This window comes from Pelmatolapia mariae, linkage group LG1, assembly GCF_036321145.2.
Source record: "Pelmatolapia mariae isolate MD_Pm_ZW linkage group LG1, Pm_UMD_F_2, whole genome shotgun sequence".
NCBI lineage: Eukaryota > Metazoa > Chordata > Actinopteri > Cichliformes > Cichlidae > Pelmatolapia > Pelmatolapia mariae.
Window position 1 is genome coordinate 33,810,869 of NC_086227.1, and position 18,239 is coordinate 33,829,107.

The 18,239-nt window shown below is 39.0% G+C and overlaps 2 protein-coding genes across 6 annotated transcripts in view; one reads left to right on the forward strand and one right to left on the reverse strand.

Moving 5' to 3' along the window:
- LOC134631307 (semaphorin-7A) overlaps positions 1-3,273 on the forward strand; it is a 41,844-nt gene extending 38,571 nt beyond the window's left edge. For all 4 annotated transcript variants that reach the window (XM_063479528.1, XM_063479511.1, XM_063479538.1 and 1 more), the window contains one exon: positions 21-3,273. In XM_063479528.1, coding sequence (XP_063335598.1) covers positions 21-391 — 371 coding nt within the window. In that variant the 3' untranslated portion in view covers positions 392-3,273. The remainder of the gene's footprint in view (positions 1-20) is intronic.
- Positions 3,274-5,751: 2,478 nt separating this feature from the next.
- LOC134631330 (AT-rich interactive domain-containing protein 3B-like) overlaps positions 5,752-18,239 on the reverse strand; it is a 56,223-nt gene continuing 43,735 nt past the window's right edge. For both annotated transcript variants that reach the window (XM_063479560.1, XM_063479569.1), the window contains exons 5-9: positions 15,531-15,714; positions 13,331-13,590; positions 10,718-10,990; positions 9,858-9,950; positions 5,752-9,752 (exon numbers count right to left, since the gene is read on the reverse strand). In XM_063479560.1, coding sequence (XP_063335630.1) covers positions 9,550-9,752; positions 9,858-9,950; positions 10,718-10,990; positions 13,331-13,590; positions 15,531-15,714 — 1,013 coding nt within the window. In that variant the 3' untranslated portion in view covers positions 5,752-9,549. The remainder of the gene's footprint in view (positions 9,753-9,857; positions 9,951-10,717; positions 10,991-13,330; positions 13,591-15,530; positions 15,715-18,239) is intronic.

Sequence of the window (18,239 nt, forward strand, 5' to 3'; positions counted from 1 at the left end):
CTCTTCTGTTGTTTCCACAGCATCAAATTATACAGGTGACCCAGTCCCAGTCCCACGTTACTCAAAGTATTTCCTTCAATGCCCAGTGTCATCCCGTCATGCTCAGTACAGTTGGCAGCACGATGAAAACTCTACATCCTGTAGCTCTGGGAAAGAGCAGTGCCTTTATCTGATTGACAGCATGGACAGTAGGTGCAAGGGAATTTACAAATGTATATCACAGGAGATGGGTTACAGTAAAGTCCTGGTACAGTACGAACTACAGGTGGAGAGCAAGGCGAAGATCCAGCAATACAAACAACAGTGGCCGAATAAGGCAGAGGGCCGAAAGACAAGCCCAGTGATCTGGGTTTGCCTAATGATGGTTCTGATTAAGAGTTTGTCCTTTTAGTTCCTCAGTGATGTAAGTTAGAGGCTGAATCTGTGATATTCTAAAATCTTAAATTGGTTACAATTACTGTTTTTTCAGTGACAGCTATTGTTTCTTTACTTACATTAATTAACTGCACTTCCAACATCTGTGTAAACATCTGTAACAGCTGTGGCTCAGACGGGTAATGCAAGCCATTCGCGTTGTTTTGTTTGGTTTTTCTAGTGCAATATCAACTCTCTGCAATAGATGTAGTTTTTCTAAACAGATAATGACCTTATGAATTGTATGAAAATGTAAAAGTTATTTTAACTCTTTCTTCACAAATTGCTGAGAAGCCCTTATGTGTTTTGAAAAGACTGCCAGTGTTTTAGAGCATTTTTATTCATGCACGTGTTGCAATATGAAACTTTCTATTTCTAATCTTTAGTGTTATTGACGTGCTGTGAAAAAATATTTGGCCCCTTCCTGATTTTTTTTTTAATTTTTTTGTGAAAAAGTAACTGGTTGTGCCAACCTTTGCAGCAAGAACTGAAATCAAGTAACTGCAATAATTGGCAATCACATCACTGTAGAGACATTTTTGACCATTCTTTTTTGCATAATTGTTTTAAATCAGCCACATTATTTTGTGGAGTGGCCTTGAGCCAATCAGAGAGGAATTTGCTAGTGTGTTTTTGATCATTCTCCTGCTGCATAACCCAAGTGCACCTGAGCTTCCGGTTACAGATTTATGGCCCTACATTCTCCTTCAGGATCCTCTGGTAGAGATCAGAATTCATGGTTCTGTTATGGTTAGTCATCCAGGTCCCCAGACAATCACACTTCCCACCCCTATGTTGTTTCTCAGCTGTGTCTTTAGATTGTGGCCTTATGGGTTGCTTTTTGAGATCTGTTAGCTGCTTCTCTTTGTCAGACAGGCTCTATTTAAGTGAACCTTTGTCTAAATTTTGTTTGATGATCTGAAACATTTAAGTGTGACAAATATGGAAGTGAATACTTTTTCACAGCACTGAACGTTACAACGGTTTCCTGTAATGTGAAATTTTATCTGAATGTATGTTTCGCACTTTAAAAATTCCTGTCATGTCTGCTACCTCAAGCTTTAGATTTCAGAAGACTGAGGCACTGTGTCAGTATAAACATTCACACATCTTTTGTTAATAGCAGCTATTGTTGAAGGCTGTTTCTGCATCAACACATTTTTTTTTGTCCCTCAGGTTTCAAATTGCAAATAAGTTGCTGCACTGCCAAATACTTGATCTGACAGTACAAAGTACAAATGCCAAATTAATTTTATTAGATCTTTTATTCTGTGACGCCTAGCAAAATACAGGAGAGAATACAGTGTGTTGTTAAATTCATGCTGTGCTGCAAAATTACCAAAATACTCACTTTCTGATTTCTAATTTGGCCCAACACAGCAAGCTTTTCCACATTTAGTAATCGCAGGCCATAAATTGATTATTTGTAGTTAATTATATTTCATTTGTTTGTTTTTATCTTTTTTGTATTTATTTTTTTGATCCGTTGTTCTATCTTGCTTATTTTAAACTTGCACTTAGGTTGGCCTTGTTACCTTTAAACATGCCAACCTTAATGAAATTGACCACTGGGTGGGTGGATGGATGTGTGGGGCTGTGTGTAGATGGAGGTTGTGAATGCAATACAGGGTTGTGCCGTGCGTGTGTGTGTGTGTGTGTGTGTGTTTTCATGCAAATCTTTCATAATCTATTCAGTACCAGTGAATTTCACTTTTGAACTTTGAGCTTTTGAACTGATCTGTACGTTTAAAAAGACATACATAAGCAAATCTTATATTGTGTATATAGTTTTTCCATCTCCATATAAGGATAATTCTATTTTTATGCTGCAGCTTCCTTCCTTTTTTTATTTCGAGTTTAGTTCGTCAAAACCTGACTAAATCACAACTTTAAAAGAGAATAGCTGCCACCACGAATCATTTCCATGTTTCAGTCTCAGAGGAACTGTGATATTTAGCTTCCTTAAAACACACCTGTATTGAAAAAACACAGACACAGTTTAGAAGTAATTAACTTTTATACCACAAGTTGCATACAAAAGTTGAATGTAGCTATTGTAATGCTACACACCAGTTATTGAATGTTCCGCCTGAGTGTTTTCAATATCATCATCTTGACACTGTGAAACTTAACGTGACATTCTGACTGAGAAACAGTTACTCAGGAAAAATGCAGATGAGAATACAATCATAGGGTAGTGAAGCATGTTCTGCAGACACTGAATGGGGATTCAGGGTCACAGGAGGCTGGAACCTATCCCAGCTGTAAAACAGTGAGAGACGGGGTGCACCCTGGACAGGTTGTCAGTCTGTTGCAGTAATGGCGATCACAATAAACAAACTGACTGTAAAATATTATCATTATATAAGACAAAATTATGACCCAGGTCATATAATATGGTGTTAAATATTGCTTTAACACCATATTATTCTACCTTGTACAACATGGTGTTGTTCATTCTGTTCCATGTTTTAGATTTCACAAGCTCTATTTAGCAGCTGGACATTGATTGGAGACTGAAGTGCTAATTTTAAATTAGGACCAAAAAAGACCAGTTCCCTCTACTTCCTGATTTCTAGCCAGTGGGTGCTGTGTGAATGTGTTTATAGTGGTGTGTGTGTGTTTTCTGACTTGCAAAGTGGCAGCAATTTTGTACATATTCAAAATATATTTTTTTTACAAGCAGTCCTGGTAGCTGTAGTCTTTTTCTTTCAACAGCCTTGCCACGTGCTAGGTTAATTCATTTTTTGTTTTTGTGTTACATTATTGTTGTTGTTGTTGTTGTTTTTAAAATATATATATTGCTTGTTGTTTTAGCTGCACCCACGCTAATATTGTTCTGTGTGAAAAAGACAAATAAAACAGCTGTCTAGACAGCAAATTTTGTGGTCACACTGGTCCTTCTGTGGGTGCAAAGGTGCAGGGGGCCACATTTGTGTTGTGCTCTGTTTTCCCCTACCATACGATGCTGTAACAGTGAGCATCATGATATATTTAATAAGGCTTAAAACTAGAGATGGAGACAAAGTCATTAGGACCGTAATCAGTAAAATCAACAGAGCTGTGGACATGTTTAAGATTACTATAGAACCACTTTTTTTTGCAACCATAGGAGTCACTCCTTCGTTCTGGGCATTACTAATAATTAAGGGTTTTTTTCTGCTTTTCAGCCCTGAAAAATATGTTCATATGTTTCTGTATAGTGGTGTGAAAAAGTGTTTCCCCCCTTCCTGATTTTTTTTGTATGTCTGTCACACAAATATACAAAAGTTTACACAAGTTAACATGAAATGCAGTTTCTAAATGAAAGTGTTTATTATTAAGGGGAAGAAAATGAAATTTTAAACCTACATGGCTCTGTGTGAAAAAGTGGTTGCTTCCTAAATCTAATAACTGGTTGGGCCACCCTTAGCAGCAGTCTTTTACAGCGCTGTGGAAGAACTTTAGGCCACTCATCTTTGCAGAATTGTTATAATCCAGCCACATTAGAGGGTTTTGAAGTGTGAACTGCCTTTTTAAGGTCATGCCACAGCATCTCAATCGGTTTCAGGTCAGGACTTCGACTAGGCCATTTTAAGTAATGACATGGGGGTCTGAAATGTGACAAACATGCAAAAAAACAAACCATGAGTGGTTTCTTTGGAGGTGTTTGCCACTTTTCACATCTCCGTATGTATGCACAATTGACTATTTATATCAGTCTATGACACATACTATAAGGTGTAAAAGTCTATTAAAAAAAAAAAAAAATCGGGCACAGATCAAAGTGCTGCTTTTGAAGGGCTGAATAAATTGACTCAGGAACAGTTTAAGAACTTCAAGTAGCAACTGGAACTAAGGATGCAGACTGGAGAGGGCAGATTGCCCCCAAACTGTGGATCTGATGGTGCAGCATCATCCCCAGCATGCTGTGAACATCACCATGGGCCATCAATAGGAACGATTTGGCTGAGCATCTGTCAGATATTAACATGAGAGCTCTGAGATAACTGGGTCCTCCTTCATTGCGGCTCCACCTACATAACGTCACCTTCTCAGCTCCCACAGCTCCACGTTCATCAACTCAAAATACAAATTCATGTTTGCTTGTTAATAATCAATAAACTTGTTTTGTGTGTTTTTTTAAGTCTATGAAAACACACTGGGCTGATGGAAAGATAAGAATTTTTACTGCTTGTATTACATTATTTCCTGAACACAATGTTCCAGGAACTTGCTGGTTTGCAAGTGGTGTGGCTTAAGAGTCCCTTGAGAAACCAATAACAACTCACACTGCTAAACCAAAGATTTACGTCTTGAGACATAGTACTGTGCAAAAACCTTGAGCCACCTCACATTTATTTCTATTTTGCTAGTAAAAAGAGGAAATACAATAGGTGCAGCTATTTATTTAAATGTGTAAGCATATACGGAAATACAATATATAAGACATAAAACAGAGTGTGTAGAATTCTATATTTGATATTTCTACATTAATTCTTCCACATAGTCTAAACTCTCTCAAGCAAGCCTTCGTATAATTTGTTTAAGTTGTCTTCAGAAATGTTCTCCAGGCTTCTCGAAAGACATTCAACGATCGTCTTTGGAGGCCTGCTGACTTTTATTCTATTTGCTGTCAAGATATCAAGATCACACAGTGCCTGAATAATACTGAGGCAATCCACGATGTTACTAGCCTGCTTTTACTGTGGTGGTAGTGTGTTTGGGATTATCCTTATACTGACAAATAAAACCATTGCTAGTCAGATGCTTTCAACATCGCATGGTGAAGAAATGTCTGACAGCAATGTTTTGCATTTATAATTGAATTCTTGACATCCCTACTGCCACTGGCTGAAATGCAGGCCCAAGCCATGACACAGCCTCCAATGTGTTTTACAGTTTGAAACCAAAATTTTACATTTGTATATTCTTGATTCCACATGACCTGTTGTCTTTCAAAATCTTGAAGATCAAGAAAACAAGAACAACAAAGAAGACACCCTAGCCATTTTGTGAAGCAAAATATAAAGAAACAAAGGGTGACTCAACACTTTTGCACAATACTGTACTTCTTGGTATTGGTATTGAAATGACTGAACCTAATAAGGACTGTTTACGAAGAGAAAGTTAGCTTTACTGAAAATTAACTTGAAGGATTGTAAAAATGCTTTTCAATATTTAAGCTTCAAGGCAAAAATGTACAATAAGCCCCCCCAAGAGTGTTGATTGCATGTTAGTGTGTTCCTATATGGTGATCTCAGATGAAAAAGGGGGAAAGAAAGCAACTAACCAACACACAGGGACATAGGATATAAAGTAAAACTTTATCATGACATACAAGTTAAAAGCCCTGAGAACCATATCTTTATATTAACTGATATGAACAAAACTGAATGTGTGAAAACCACTTTGGAAAAGTGCTCCTCATAAATACAATCAGCACAAACCAGTTTTTACAAGCATTCATGTTTTGTCCTATTTTTTGTTTGCTTTAATCAAAGAGAAAACTATAATATCAGTAATATCATTATTATCATGTCCATAATAATAATAACAGTACAAAAATATGCACAAACCCCACAGTTGAATTAATATACGGAGCATTGTACAAGCCAAAAACAACATAAAATTGATAAATGAGGTATTCAATAACCACTTGCATATGCACCTGTTTGTACACAGATCAGGTTAGTTTTTAAACAATTTAAAATTGAATTGACTCCAAAATCAAAAGGTTCCGCATACTTCCAACTTCACAGCTTCCTGAGTAACGAGACCTTGCCATAATGCAGTTATTGACGACAAAAAGAAAAAGAAAAGAGACACCAAATCCAAAGTAGCATTCTGCGAAGTGACCACAGCTTCTATCAGCATTCATCCCTCAATGCAGCTTCAACATCGTATGCAAAACTGAATGCAGCTCACTGCCCTGAGGTAATGTGGTATGAAGAAGTGGAGGGGGGGGGGCACACACACTCACTCACACTCCACACATGGATGCAGGTATACAGGCACAACACATTATACATAATGCACCTATCCATACAAGTGACAAGTGACAGGAGCCTTGAAAGACAGTGACCAGAGTGGTTGCTGGGTTGAAGCAAACACTGAGGAAGAAAAGTGACCCACTACTCTGTACGAGTACATAGCAGAAAGATGTGGATAAATCTTTATCTACTTAAATATTTCTTAAAAGTCATTTTTCACCTCCTCATTCAGCATTAAAAAAAAAAAAAATTCAGCAGTGGCGCCACCTGCAGTGCCTTTAATGTTATTACTTACTCAATATACTGCACCTGCTTGCACACACACGCAAACACACTAATGTACAAAGGCAGTGAAGCTACATCATCAAACAGTCATTGCTTAGAATGAGCACAAGAAACAGAAAGAATGGACTTGGAAAACAGAAAATATTTTAGTGGCAGCCTAAATAATGAAGATTGTTACTAAAAGCAAGGTCCACCAGGAAAAGGAAAAAAAACAAACAAATAAATATCAAAACTCACTTGATAACACAACAAACTGAATGATAACTTGTGTCTAACATGTGATTTTAAAAAAAAAAGGGGGGGGGGGGGGGCAGCAAAAGGATTAAGCCTGAAGAGAAAAACTTTCATAGCCAGACAAAGGGAAACCGGCATGGACCAGATCTCACCAGCAACTAATTTTAAGGCAGCATCTATACTCCTCACCTTTTATAAAATACAGTTATGTGTCATATAAGGTTGCGAAGGCTATACTGACAGACTAACAGCGCAGTTCTCAAAGGTTCTTAAACCTTGACCTGCGATCTGCACTGCAAAACCTGACACATAATTGCTAAAATACAATCTAAGAAAAGCAACAAGGCTGCCCACCTCAGACCATACTAGGCGTAAAAAGGTCTAAACAGTTAAAATGCCTTACATTCAACACAAGTAAAGCTAGAAAATGTTGTTCTTTTGTGGGGTTTCAATGCTTTTAAAAAAATGTTTAAAGGGAGAAAAGCATCCTACAATAACATGTTAATCATAATCAAGCTGTGCCTGGGGTAAATTGATAAAAGAAAATGCGGGCTACTGTCCACATTGACTGTGAGGGACTGCGCAAACAGGTTAAACAAACTATTTAAATGCAACTGTTAATGAGGCCACTGTATCTGGCCTTCAGTTTTAAATAATGAAATCTGTTAAAAGGGTCGAATATGCCCACCTGTACAAGTCATGTATTTGGGTTTTCAGTCTTTACAGTTTTAAATGCACTTTCCACTAACTAATTGTGAAAAAAAACCTCACAGTTAGTTTGAAAGAGTCTGAAAGAGACACCTTTTGCAGCCCAACAGAGACCTGCTTGCTATGCATCAGCATCCTGTTAGCAGGATTGTACAAAATGTTCATAAGGACTGACTGTGCTAGTCTTTGGTATGTAGCTGTGCAATAACCAGAGGATGGAGGTGTAAAAAAGAAACACTGGTCACATGATTGTTCAAATGCATATCATGATTTTGCCATTGTCACAAAAAAGATGCAATTTCAACATACACAGTCAAACTTAAGGTTGTTTTCTTACCCCTATGGAAACACCATTGTTTTTTTTGTTTTTTTTTTAAAGAAAGAAAATCAACATGTCAATGAAAAAATAACTTGTCTGTTCCTCTCTGCTGAAAAAGCACCTCAGATATATCACTCTTCTCAGACAACCTGATGAACCTAAAAAAGGGGGAAAAAAAACAAAAAACAAAGAAGAAGCAAACATGAAACACGTTCTACAAGTAAATACAGGAGAAATATATCTAGCCCATCCCACTTCTTTGTCCCCAAAAACCACCAGCAGTGTGACAGCACGTCCATAACAGTTTCAGTTCACATAGGATTCGGGGCGTCAAGTCTCGATGGCTTCACAGCCTTTTGAGGTATGTAGTGTTACTCTCCTTTTCAGAGAGTCTGATGAGGTATTTTTGAAACAGTCACGTAGGCTTGTGCATTCTTCACGTATTAATCCTCTTTTTTTGTGTCTCTTTAAACTGACAGTGATTCCTTGCAGTTGTCACATTGCTTTTCCTGAGAGAGACGCCCCCGCCCCCAAAGCAGAGAGGCCAATGTGTGGTCAGAGATGACGATGCCACCCAACTCGACATTCAGCTCTGTGGCTGCAGCTGGAGGAAGGATGCACACAAAAAAATAAAAATAGGGGAACAACAAACTCAAATCTGGTCTGCAGGAGCTAGGAATGCCTCAGTACTACCTCTCTGTACCGCTATGGGTGAAACACAAAGCTCAGGCTCTAACGGGCCTGTTACTGTTAACCCAACTTTGTGCGCGCACATGGAGCTGAAACTACTTAAACTTTAGCTTTGCAACCTTTCTAATGGACTTCTCAAGAGCTCAACTGAGGGCAGCTGAAAGGATGAAATGAGGTATTTAATCTGCTGATCTACAGCATCAGATCATCACCAGTTTGATGCCACAGCACGTTGAAGACACCTGAGCAGCCCCAGTTGGAGGCCCATCACTGTGAGGGGGGGTGCTCTGTACACAGGTTTCCACTGGTGACAGTTACCCAACTTCCCCTGATTGCAACTAGGTCAAAAAGAATATAAAAATAAAGTTGATTCAGGTTAAATATACTACAGCTCCTGAGGTAAAGACACCACTGCAGGTTATTTGATTTGAGGTATGTAAAAGGAGAAAAACTAAAAAAAAAAAATCATTCTAAAACACAAAATCAAAAAAGACAACAAAATGGCAACAAACAAACAAAATGTTCTAAGATAAAACTTTTCAAGTTCGGTTGTGACTACACCTGTCAGTGGGTTTTGGCTGAGCTGATTGTGTTTAGCATGTCGATTAGGATTAACAAGTATATATATGTGATGTGTGTCTGTGCATGATGTGTTTGTAGTGTTGTGTTCCTGTGTGTATGTGCGTGCATGTGCGTGTGTGTGTGTGTGTGTGTGTGTGTGTTAGATCAAAATAAAATGCATAGCAATTTATTTTGGATACATCATTAAATTTTCAGGTTCTGTGTTCATGATTGGACAGCCAAGACAGGTTGATGAGGTATTTGTTGTGCAACAGTTTCTTTTCGGTTTCTTATTGTACTGTATATTCATGCTGGGCCTCCTGCAGGAGCAGAGGCCTGGGGAGAAGGTACAAAGGGCAGCCTGAGTTAGGGTGACCCGGTGGGGGTCGGCTCAGCCGAGCCGGGACCCTTGGAGGAGGAGGAGGATGCGGGGCTGAGGCTCTGGGCCTGAGGTGCGGAAAAACCAAAGCTTGCGCTGGTTCCAGCAGGGGAGGCTGAAACAGCAGTAGCAGTAGCAGCAGACACAGATGGCCCCGGGGCCCCACCAGACTTCTGGGCGAACAGGGTTCCTATAGAAAAAGGAGAAACGTCATTAGTTAAAAATGAACATTGATGCTTGAATCCTTCCAGAGGTTAATCAAAATAAATTTACCTAATCCCACTCTCATACACACCTGAGTAGATTGTGCCATTGACCTCTACTGAGACAGTAATGCTGGAATTTCCATTGGTTGAGATACTCAGAGACATGTCTTGCTGCTTCTCTTCTGAAAAACATAAATAACAGTGGAGAGATTATTTTTGTGTATTTTCTTTCTTGATAATTTCACCATTAATACATAATATGTATTTAGTCAGTTTCTTGACCCTTGACCCATGACAGTTTATGCTAAACTACACAACTAATGTGCATGATGACAGAATTATTTCCATGGTCAAGAAAAACAACTTAATAACATCTAACCAAGGGAAGAGCACTGTCAGCTATTCCTGAAATACATGGAATTATTCAAATAATTACAGAATAGAATGTATGCAGATTTCTGCAAAGTCGTGCAGCAGCTTAAAACATATTAACTGATGGGCTTTGGTAAATCAGTTGCAGCTACATGCTCTGCAACGGAAAACACATTTGTTTTTGGCAGAAGAGTTAGCCTGGTGGGTTTGATGAGAACAAGAAACGAGCTCAGGTTCCCCCACAGAAAGAAAAAATTTAAGTAGTGAAAAGATGTTAACAATATCTTACACTTAAAGATTTTTTTCTGTTGGCTAATGCATGCTTTGCTACCAATCCCATGTATAGCAATAGGTTTGGGTCCATGATAGCAGCATGCTCTTTAGAGATATCCACAGACTTTGGAGAACATTGATGGATATTTACCACAAACATTCACCAAAGTTTACAGATGTCTCAAAACACACTAAAACTGCGATTCCATGATATGATACCTCTAACTTCAATAGAAAAACAAACACTGTATTTAATTTCCAGGGTTTTTTTAGACAGAATCTCAACAAACTTCTCAACACTGACCTCTGGTAGGCATAGCAGGGGCTCCCAGACGCAGGTTCATAGGCATTTGGGAAGCCATGGCCAGTAGATTATGTTGGAAAGCCTGCTGCATCAGGCGCTGCTGCTCTTCTGCCAGGCGGGCCATCTTCCTCTCCGGCCCCTCTCCACCACCGGTCTCCAGCTTTTCTCTAAGCTGCTCCAGTGTGGCAGCTCTGGCCAAGCCAGCAACCTGCTGCTGACCCAGAGCCAACGCCATGGAAGGTCTTGCAGCCATAATCGGTGGGGTCAGGTCATCTGGAGGAGAAATTGAAGTTTAGTCTGAATAAGTCAAAAGGAGTGATTCGTGATTCTGTGTAACTTGACAACTGAAATGCATGAATCTATCAAGGTGAATGTGAAAGGTTATCAGTCCTACCTAATGGGAGCTATAATAGTAAAGCCCACACCTTGATTGGACAAGTGGGTATATGTACTATCCATAGTACTGTACTAAACCCAGTACTTAAGGGTTTTTTTCTACTATAGAAAAGCTGATATGAAGGACCTCAATGTTTTTGCTCAGCCAAATGATTCCAATTTTGTATTTAGGCAACATACATCAGAATGGAATTAAAAACAAAAGTGTGAGGTCTGTGTGTTGGCAAAACAAAACAAAACAAATATATATATATATATATGGTTTCTTGCTCTCAGACAAAAGGTAAGCTGGCAACTGGAACTACAAATTTTAATGAAATGATCACAAATGATTATTATGTTTCAAGAAAGGCTTATGTGAGTGCTGTGTGAAAGAGCCTCAAATTCTGCAAGACACCAGAGTTTAGACAAGCCCCAGATGTATCTGTCAAGAAGATCCACAATTTCTAAGTGAAGTAGGGAGACATCTGGTTTTAGGTTACATGTGTCATTTCCTTTTCTGGGGCAGTGAAGATAGTATGCAACATCTGAGTAACTGTTATACTGAAATGTCTCCTATTCACAGCCGAATTATAGTAACCCAATCACCCCTATCGGCATGCGTTTCACAGTGGCTACATGTAGGCAGCATTACTTCACACAATGGGACACTTGAACTACAGCATATACAGGTTACCCAGGACTGAACTTTTCTAAAGAGAGGTGCTGGTAACACAACACAAATACTCCGGTAACTGGGTGTTTCACCAGCAAAAACAAATATATACAACAGCCAGAAACTTGTAGGCCCCGACTACACTTACTCCACAAATGGAGTTGTGTTGATAAAACATGTTTATTCTTTTTATGTACACAAGTTAAAGTTATCCACATAAGTTTGCATCATTTCTAAAACATGTTATTTTGTGAAGATTAAAGACTTTGGACTATAAGTACAGGGGTACTACAAGGGTTATTCTCTATAAAATTAAATTAAATTAAAAAAAAAACACGGGGAAACAACCTTAAAATAACACCACCACTTCCCAGAAACACAACCTCTAAAAACCCAAGGAAAACTCAGTATAGGTTACAGTTATATTTTACTAGTATGTATATCTATCTCCACTTTGTAATCTTAAAAAAAATAAAAAGTTGCATTTTGTCAGAGAAATGTTTAGCTGAACAGCAGAAAAAGCAGCCTGAATGTCAGATTTTTGCAGAAGACAAGCAAAATTTGTGTCTGAAACTTTATGCTGGACTCCTTTACATTTCTTAACAAATACATTTGGCTGTGTTTTGGTTCAGACTGTAATTAAAGCAGTATAAGTACACAAAAAGAGAAACAAAGAAGAAACTGCAAGCCTTCTACATGTCTCTAAAACATTTTGATTAAACTGATCTTTAGCCATCTGATTTAATTTCTGTTGTTATAAATATTTTTTAACGCACTGATTTATAACAAAGTAGAACTGGTTTGTAGCTACATCCAATATATGAGTCAAAACTGAGGTTCACAACTGAGTCACACACCAGCAAAGTTAAAGTAACTTCAGAAAAGATAGCATTGTAATGACAGCTATCAACCAGATCCCAACTATGTGGACTAAAGGCAAAGTTCACAAAGTGTCCCCAACTATGTTATTAAGACGTAATAAAGGTGAGGGCCTTGATAGCCTGAGGCAGAATTGGTTCCACCCAGATAACTGGGTGTACTTCATACATATACAAAGACATGAACACTAAAAATGCAGAAAAACACACAGGGACACACACGGAAGCAGACACTCACATTCACATGGATATTTGACAAAAACAGACCACAATGCTGTGAAGTGTCAGGCTCCATATGTAGGGAAAAGTCCTCATCAAATTACTAAAACCAGAGCCTTTCCTGTAGCTGATGTTTTATTTTATGGTTTATCAATTGTTTTCACAGGTGTAGTTTTTCAAAACTGCAACAGAGGGCAGCATTTCTCTACAATCTCTTTCAAGGTCTTAACAAGCAGCACCCATGCTATAGTAACCAGTATGAAGCAGTTGTAGTTTCTGATATAAACATTTACTTAGTTCATTGTGACCTTAATTGATCCAAAGGACCTTTAGACTAACACACAGTATATACATCTGAGAGCTGCCAGATAGGCAACAGAAAGTAAACCCCACTTCTATTTATTAACCAAAGGGCATAGATCAGATTCTGGTGTTTTCTTTAACCTCAAGCTTTCAAGCACGTACCTTTCTTCAAAGAGGGTCCCGGTGAGGCCTGAAGGCCATTGATAGCTACTGAGGCCCCCGCTCCCAGACTGGAAAGGTGCATCTTTGGGGGTGAGAGGATGTGGGGAGCAGTGCTGGGAGAGGGAGAAAAGCGGAAGAGGCTGCTGCTGTAGGACGGACGGCGACCCTCACGTCGGTTACTATCGATGGCAGCCTGAAGCTCGCCTGGGGAGCTGAGGCCTTTCCTCTCACACTCATACGGGTACAGGTATTTCATGTACCTTAAGGAAAACGCAAAGCACAGTAATACGTGAGATCACGACAGAAAGATTTGCACAGAAAATATCAGAAATAATATTGTAATATTTGACTACATCAAAACATTACAGCTGAAATATAATATTAAATGAGAGAATCTGTTAACATGTACAGCAGTGGCGTCAGCACCCTTTTTATGAATATGTAGGAAAAGAAAACATTTTTCTCCTTCTTCCAATATGAAACTGAATATGTCTAATTAATAGCCTGTCAATAGTCTAACATTTTGGTTCTTCAAAAATTGTCCAGTGCTATTTGACTTAAGGTGAACCTATTCTGGTAATTTACTCCTACCTACTGTTGGGCTCTTCTACAGTAGGCTCGCATCATTTACAGTTTAAAATAGTCCTTATTTTCTAAAGCAAGTAGCGTTAGTTCCATTTCCCTTAACTTTAAGACAACTTTTTTTTTGTCTGACTGGCTGCAAACAAATATTTGCACAGCAAATGGGCTCTCTCACACAGAGAGCTAAGAGTAGAAAAAAAAATTATTCTGACCTATTGACTAACGAAGATTACTTGCACATATGCTAACACACTCTGACCAATTTTTTTTAAGATGAGCTTCCAGCACTCTATAAATGTGACAGAACATAAAAAAGCACACATGGGGACATTTAAAGCTGCAGTACGAAGACATGTGCACCGAGAGATGCACTGTTTATCCGAATGTGTATATAGCTCAGTGTATTTGTTCAGATAGTAGAGATAACTCTGTTTTATTTCACTGCGACTTTTTGTTTTTTGTCTGTACCTTAGTTTAGAACAAAAAAAGACTGCTTTGAATAAAGACCTAACCTTTTATCTCCAGCAGTGCTGTCACAATGATTCTGCCCCCCGTGTCAAATCCTTTGTGCACGTTCACACATTAAAAACCTTTTGCAACTTTATTTCTCTAATATTTGATCCTTACAACAGACATTAGGTTGCATATTTATAAATCAAGCCACTTCAGTAAACTGAAAGTAACCTCCTTTCTTAAATGTATGAATTTATATAGAATTTACTGCTTTAAAGCTTTGCTCAAAACATGTTTGGTGTACTTATTATATTTGCATGACATCACAGCAGCACTGCAAGTATGCAGAGTCACAGCTCTGCAATGTTTTCCATGCCATAAATGAGCACACTATACACATTATGCGTGCTTACTGCATAATGGTGGGATAGAAGTACCAAGGATCAATAAGAAGCACGAGCAGCAGCATCCATTAGACAGAGCTAGCCGACCAATGCTACACAACAGTCCAGCAACATTAAAAATACATCAAGGCTCATTAGGGATATGTACTGCTGGACAAGATAGAGAGGTGTTACCTCTGCTAAAGGGTTTCCATCCAGAGAGCGATATAGTTTTAGTCAGGGTTTGGCATTATAAGCTGTCAATCAAACCCCACCTTAGTCACTGTGAACTCTGACCAAATTCACATCAATAAATCGATGGAAATCAATCATGTGTGATGTAATGCACTGAGTGGTTGGGGGTAAAGAGAAAAGTTTGGCCAGTGGAGAAAACTTGTGTGTGTGTATAAATACACAGGTATGGGTTCCAATGAATGACATTCATACTTATTCCAACACACAAACAACACACAACTCCTAACAAGATGTCTGCTTAAAAGCTGCAGCCAGAGCGGATCCTTGCATGTGCACGCAGGAGGCGTGTTTCCACATGTACACTAGGAAGTAAAACTAGCTGTCGCAACAATTCTCTAGAATTATTAAAATAAAAGACATAGTGAGAAGGACAACTGGAAAAGATGGCTGAAATGCTCCCGAAATGAACATATTTAGTGCCTGAAGAAGCTTTTGGCTTCCACACGATGAGGAAAGCTGCTGAAATTCTTTAATCGGTTCCAGCACCTTTAATTAGTTAGCTTTGTGTCACAAATGCAAAGACCTACTGTGTCCGCAGAGTAAAAGCAGCACTGGTGATGGAGGTAGGCAGGTTGAGTCCCTTTGTGATTTCTCTCCAGATCTTCTTATTGATAACCTCGACGAGGCCTCCCTTTTCTGTCACCAGCTTGTACAGCATGTACAGATCTAGGACCTGCTTGGCCATGATTGGAATACGATTGACTGGGGTTCCTACGGAAGACAGGAAAAGAAAACAAATTTGGCTCAGTTAATTATAAACAATATCTTACAAAGGATGCCTTTGGTTCAAAGTGCATTTATGTCTCACATGGATAAAGTTTTTAATACTCAGACATTGAACCTTAATGCTGAGAATGGGCTCTTTCTGACCAAATACTGACACACAATGGAGTTCCCTCTAAAATGAAATACTTTTACCAATAGGCACCTTTACTCTGGTAAAAAAAAAGAAAAAAAAAGGCAGGAACAAGGTGGAACAATCCTAATCAATCGTTTCAAGTTTTTTGTTTTTAATGCAGTGAACAACCACTTTGACTGCCACGTCAATTCAAAGCAAGGTAGAGCAGCAACAATAACAGAAGCAGCAGAGAATGAACATACTGGCTGTGTTGCTATTTAAGCACAGTGCATGGCTAAATTTAATGACCATAAACCTTTCCTCTGCTATGTTAAAAAAAATGGCAGTTGTTTCCAGTTTAATTAGTCACAGTGAGCCCAGCCAGCAGTTTTTCTTTTTCCAGGGCCACTCAGAAGTACTCGTGAACTCCCACGAGCACAACCCTTAGAGTGGTCTGTGGTTGGAACATGCAAAAAGGTGTAAATGTTAATACAATGGAAAAGGACCTGCGTTTAACACTCGAATTTCTGCTGAAATATCTTGACTTGTAGAGACACTAGAGGAGAAAGTCCTGAAGGAATATCTTAATAGCAAAGATGGCAGTTAACCCCCCTCCCCTGTCCACAAAGAGTCAAACAATTGTGAGATAGGGGAATCATAAGAGTCAATCATGTTGCTACATTGATGCAATTACACAGTTGAGTTCCATGACAGATAGAAATGTGTGTTGGCAGGCATATCTACTTGTTATTGTAGTAAAGTTTTAAAGTGTCCTCACCGTTTTTCTTTCTGGTAATCAGATCGCAAATAAACATGTGAGCGTTTGTTCAGAGCTCTGGTAGGTTGAGTGAGGCTGATTAGGCCAGCAGTCTGGATTGAGCCAGAAATAAAAGCTGTATTGTGATGAAACACTGAGCATGTGTACTATAAATATAACCTGTGCGAAAACATGTTTAAGCTCATTTTGGGCCAACAACACTAAACTTTAAGCATTTTTATCAGCCTTACATACACATACAGTTTCTATGCCTGAGTGACATTTGAAGTAAAAGTTATGACTCTTAATTAATTAAAACAGGCACTTTGTCCTGCCAACACAAATCTGCCTAGAGGCAAGAATGACTTTGATTTGAAGTTTTTACAGTGAAAATTGATAGAAAAGAAAAAAAACTTTGGATTCTGCTTCAAAATATCACTCAATGGTGAAGCACCCAATATACTTTTGTGACCTCTACATATTGTTAAGGGTTGTTAGGATACTGGTTAGACATGGGTGGCAAGGGCTATTTCCTGTGAAATTTGCCTTGAAAACACATTAGCCCAGTTAAGCAATTTAGCTTGACCTGGAAAAGGGGATCCACAAACAACACAAAGCAAAGCTGCTCTAGACTTTTGATACAGATGCATTAATCTTGTCAACAGCTTATCTGCAGCGAAGCTTGCTGGGAGCGTGAGGGGAGGATACGGTGGGTGGATGAAGAGGGAGGGGTAGTGGGTGGTTCCTGTACGAAACAGAATCAAAAAGTGCAATGTGCAACAGTGTAAGCATGAGGCAGGAGGAGGGGACTGAAGGATCGTGACAACCTGCTAATCCACGGGCAGCGGTGGATGGGGGGGTGGGGAGGAGGGGTTTTTTTTTGGATAGGCTGGTATAATGAAGCTTATTTAGAGGATTGCACTGAGTAAATCCACACCCCTCTGCGTTACTGCTGCCAGGCCCAGCACAGGGGAATCGTACAGATTTGTCTTCACAGTTAATGCCAGTCAATCCGCCAGCCCCTCCACAGGCTGCTCTTAACCTGGAATTGGACTCATTAATGACTCTGTGAAATAGCAGTGTGATCAGGCCATGAAGATTAGCCCCGATTCATTTTCCTAAGTTAGCAACATGTCTTTAAGCCATGTGCAAAGGTCCTAGGTGAACACATGGACCTTTGGAGTGGGGAGATCAAGACACCATGATGGCACTAGCAAAGCACTATGACCTTTTGGGTGTCTTAATGTTAGTGGTCAAGGAAATGTTTTACTACTACTGTATCCACTGAAAATCAATCGCCTCTAACCTGTTACACAGAAGTCACTATTAACAAATCATTCTCTAAACAGGCTATGGAAGTACAGGCTAACTTCAGGGTTACTTTTTCATTATTCTGTGCACTAATAAAGCTTGAAGGCTTTTGGAAGCTGCTGCTAAGGGTTAAGCATTTAAAGACAGTCCAGAAAGCTGGTAGGTACACATAAAAAGCAGAAAACACCTAAAAGAATACCACACACACACACACACACACACACACACACACAGACACAGACACAAAACAGACCACCGTACCTGTAAAATGAAGTAAATTAAAAAGTTCACCTTTATTCATATAAATAAATAACACAGTCGATGGTGACA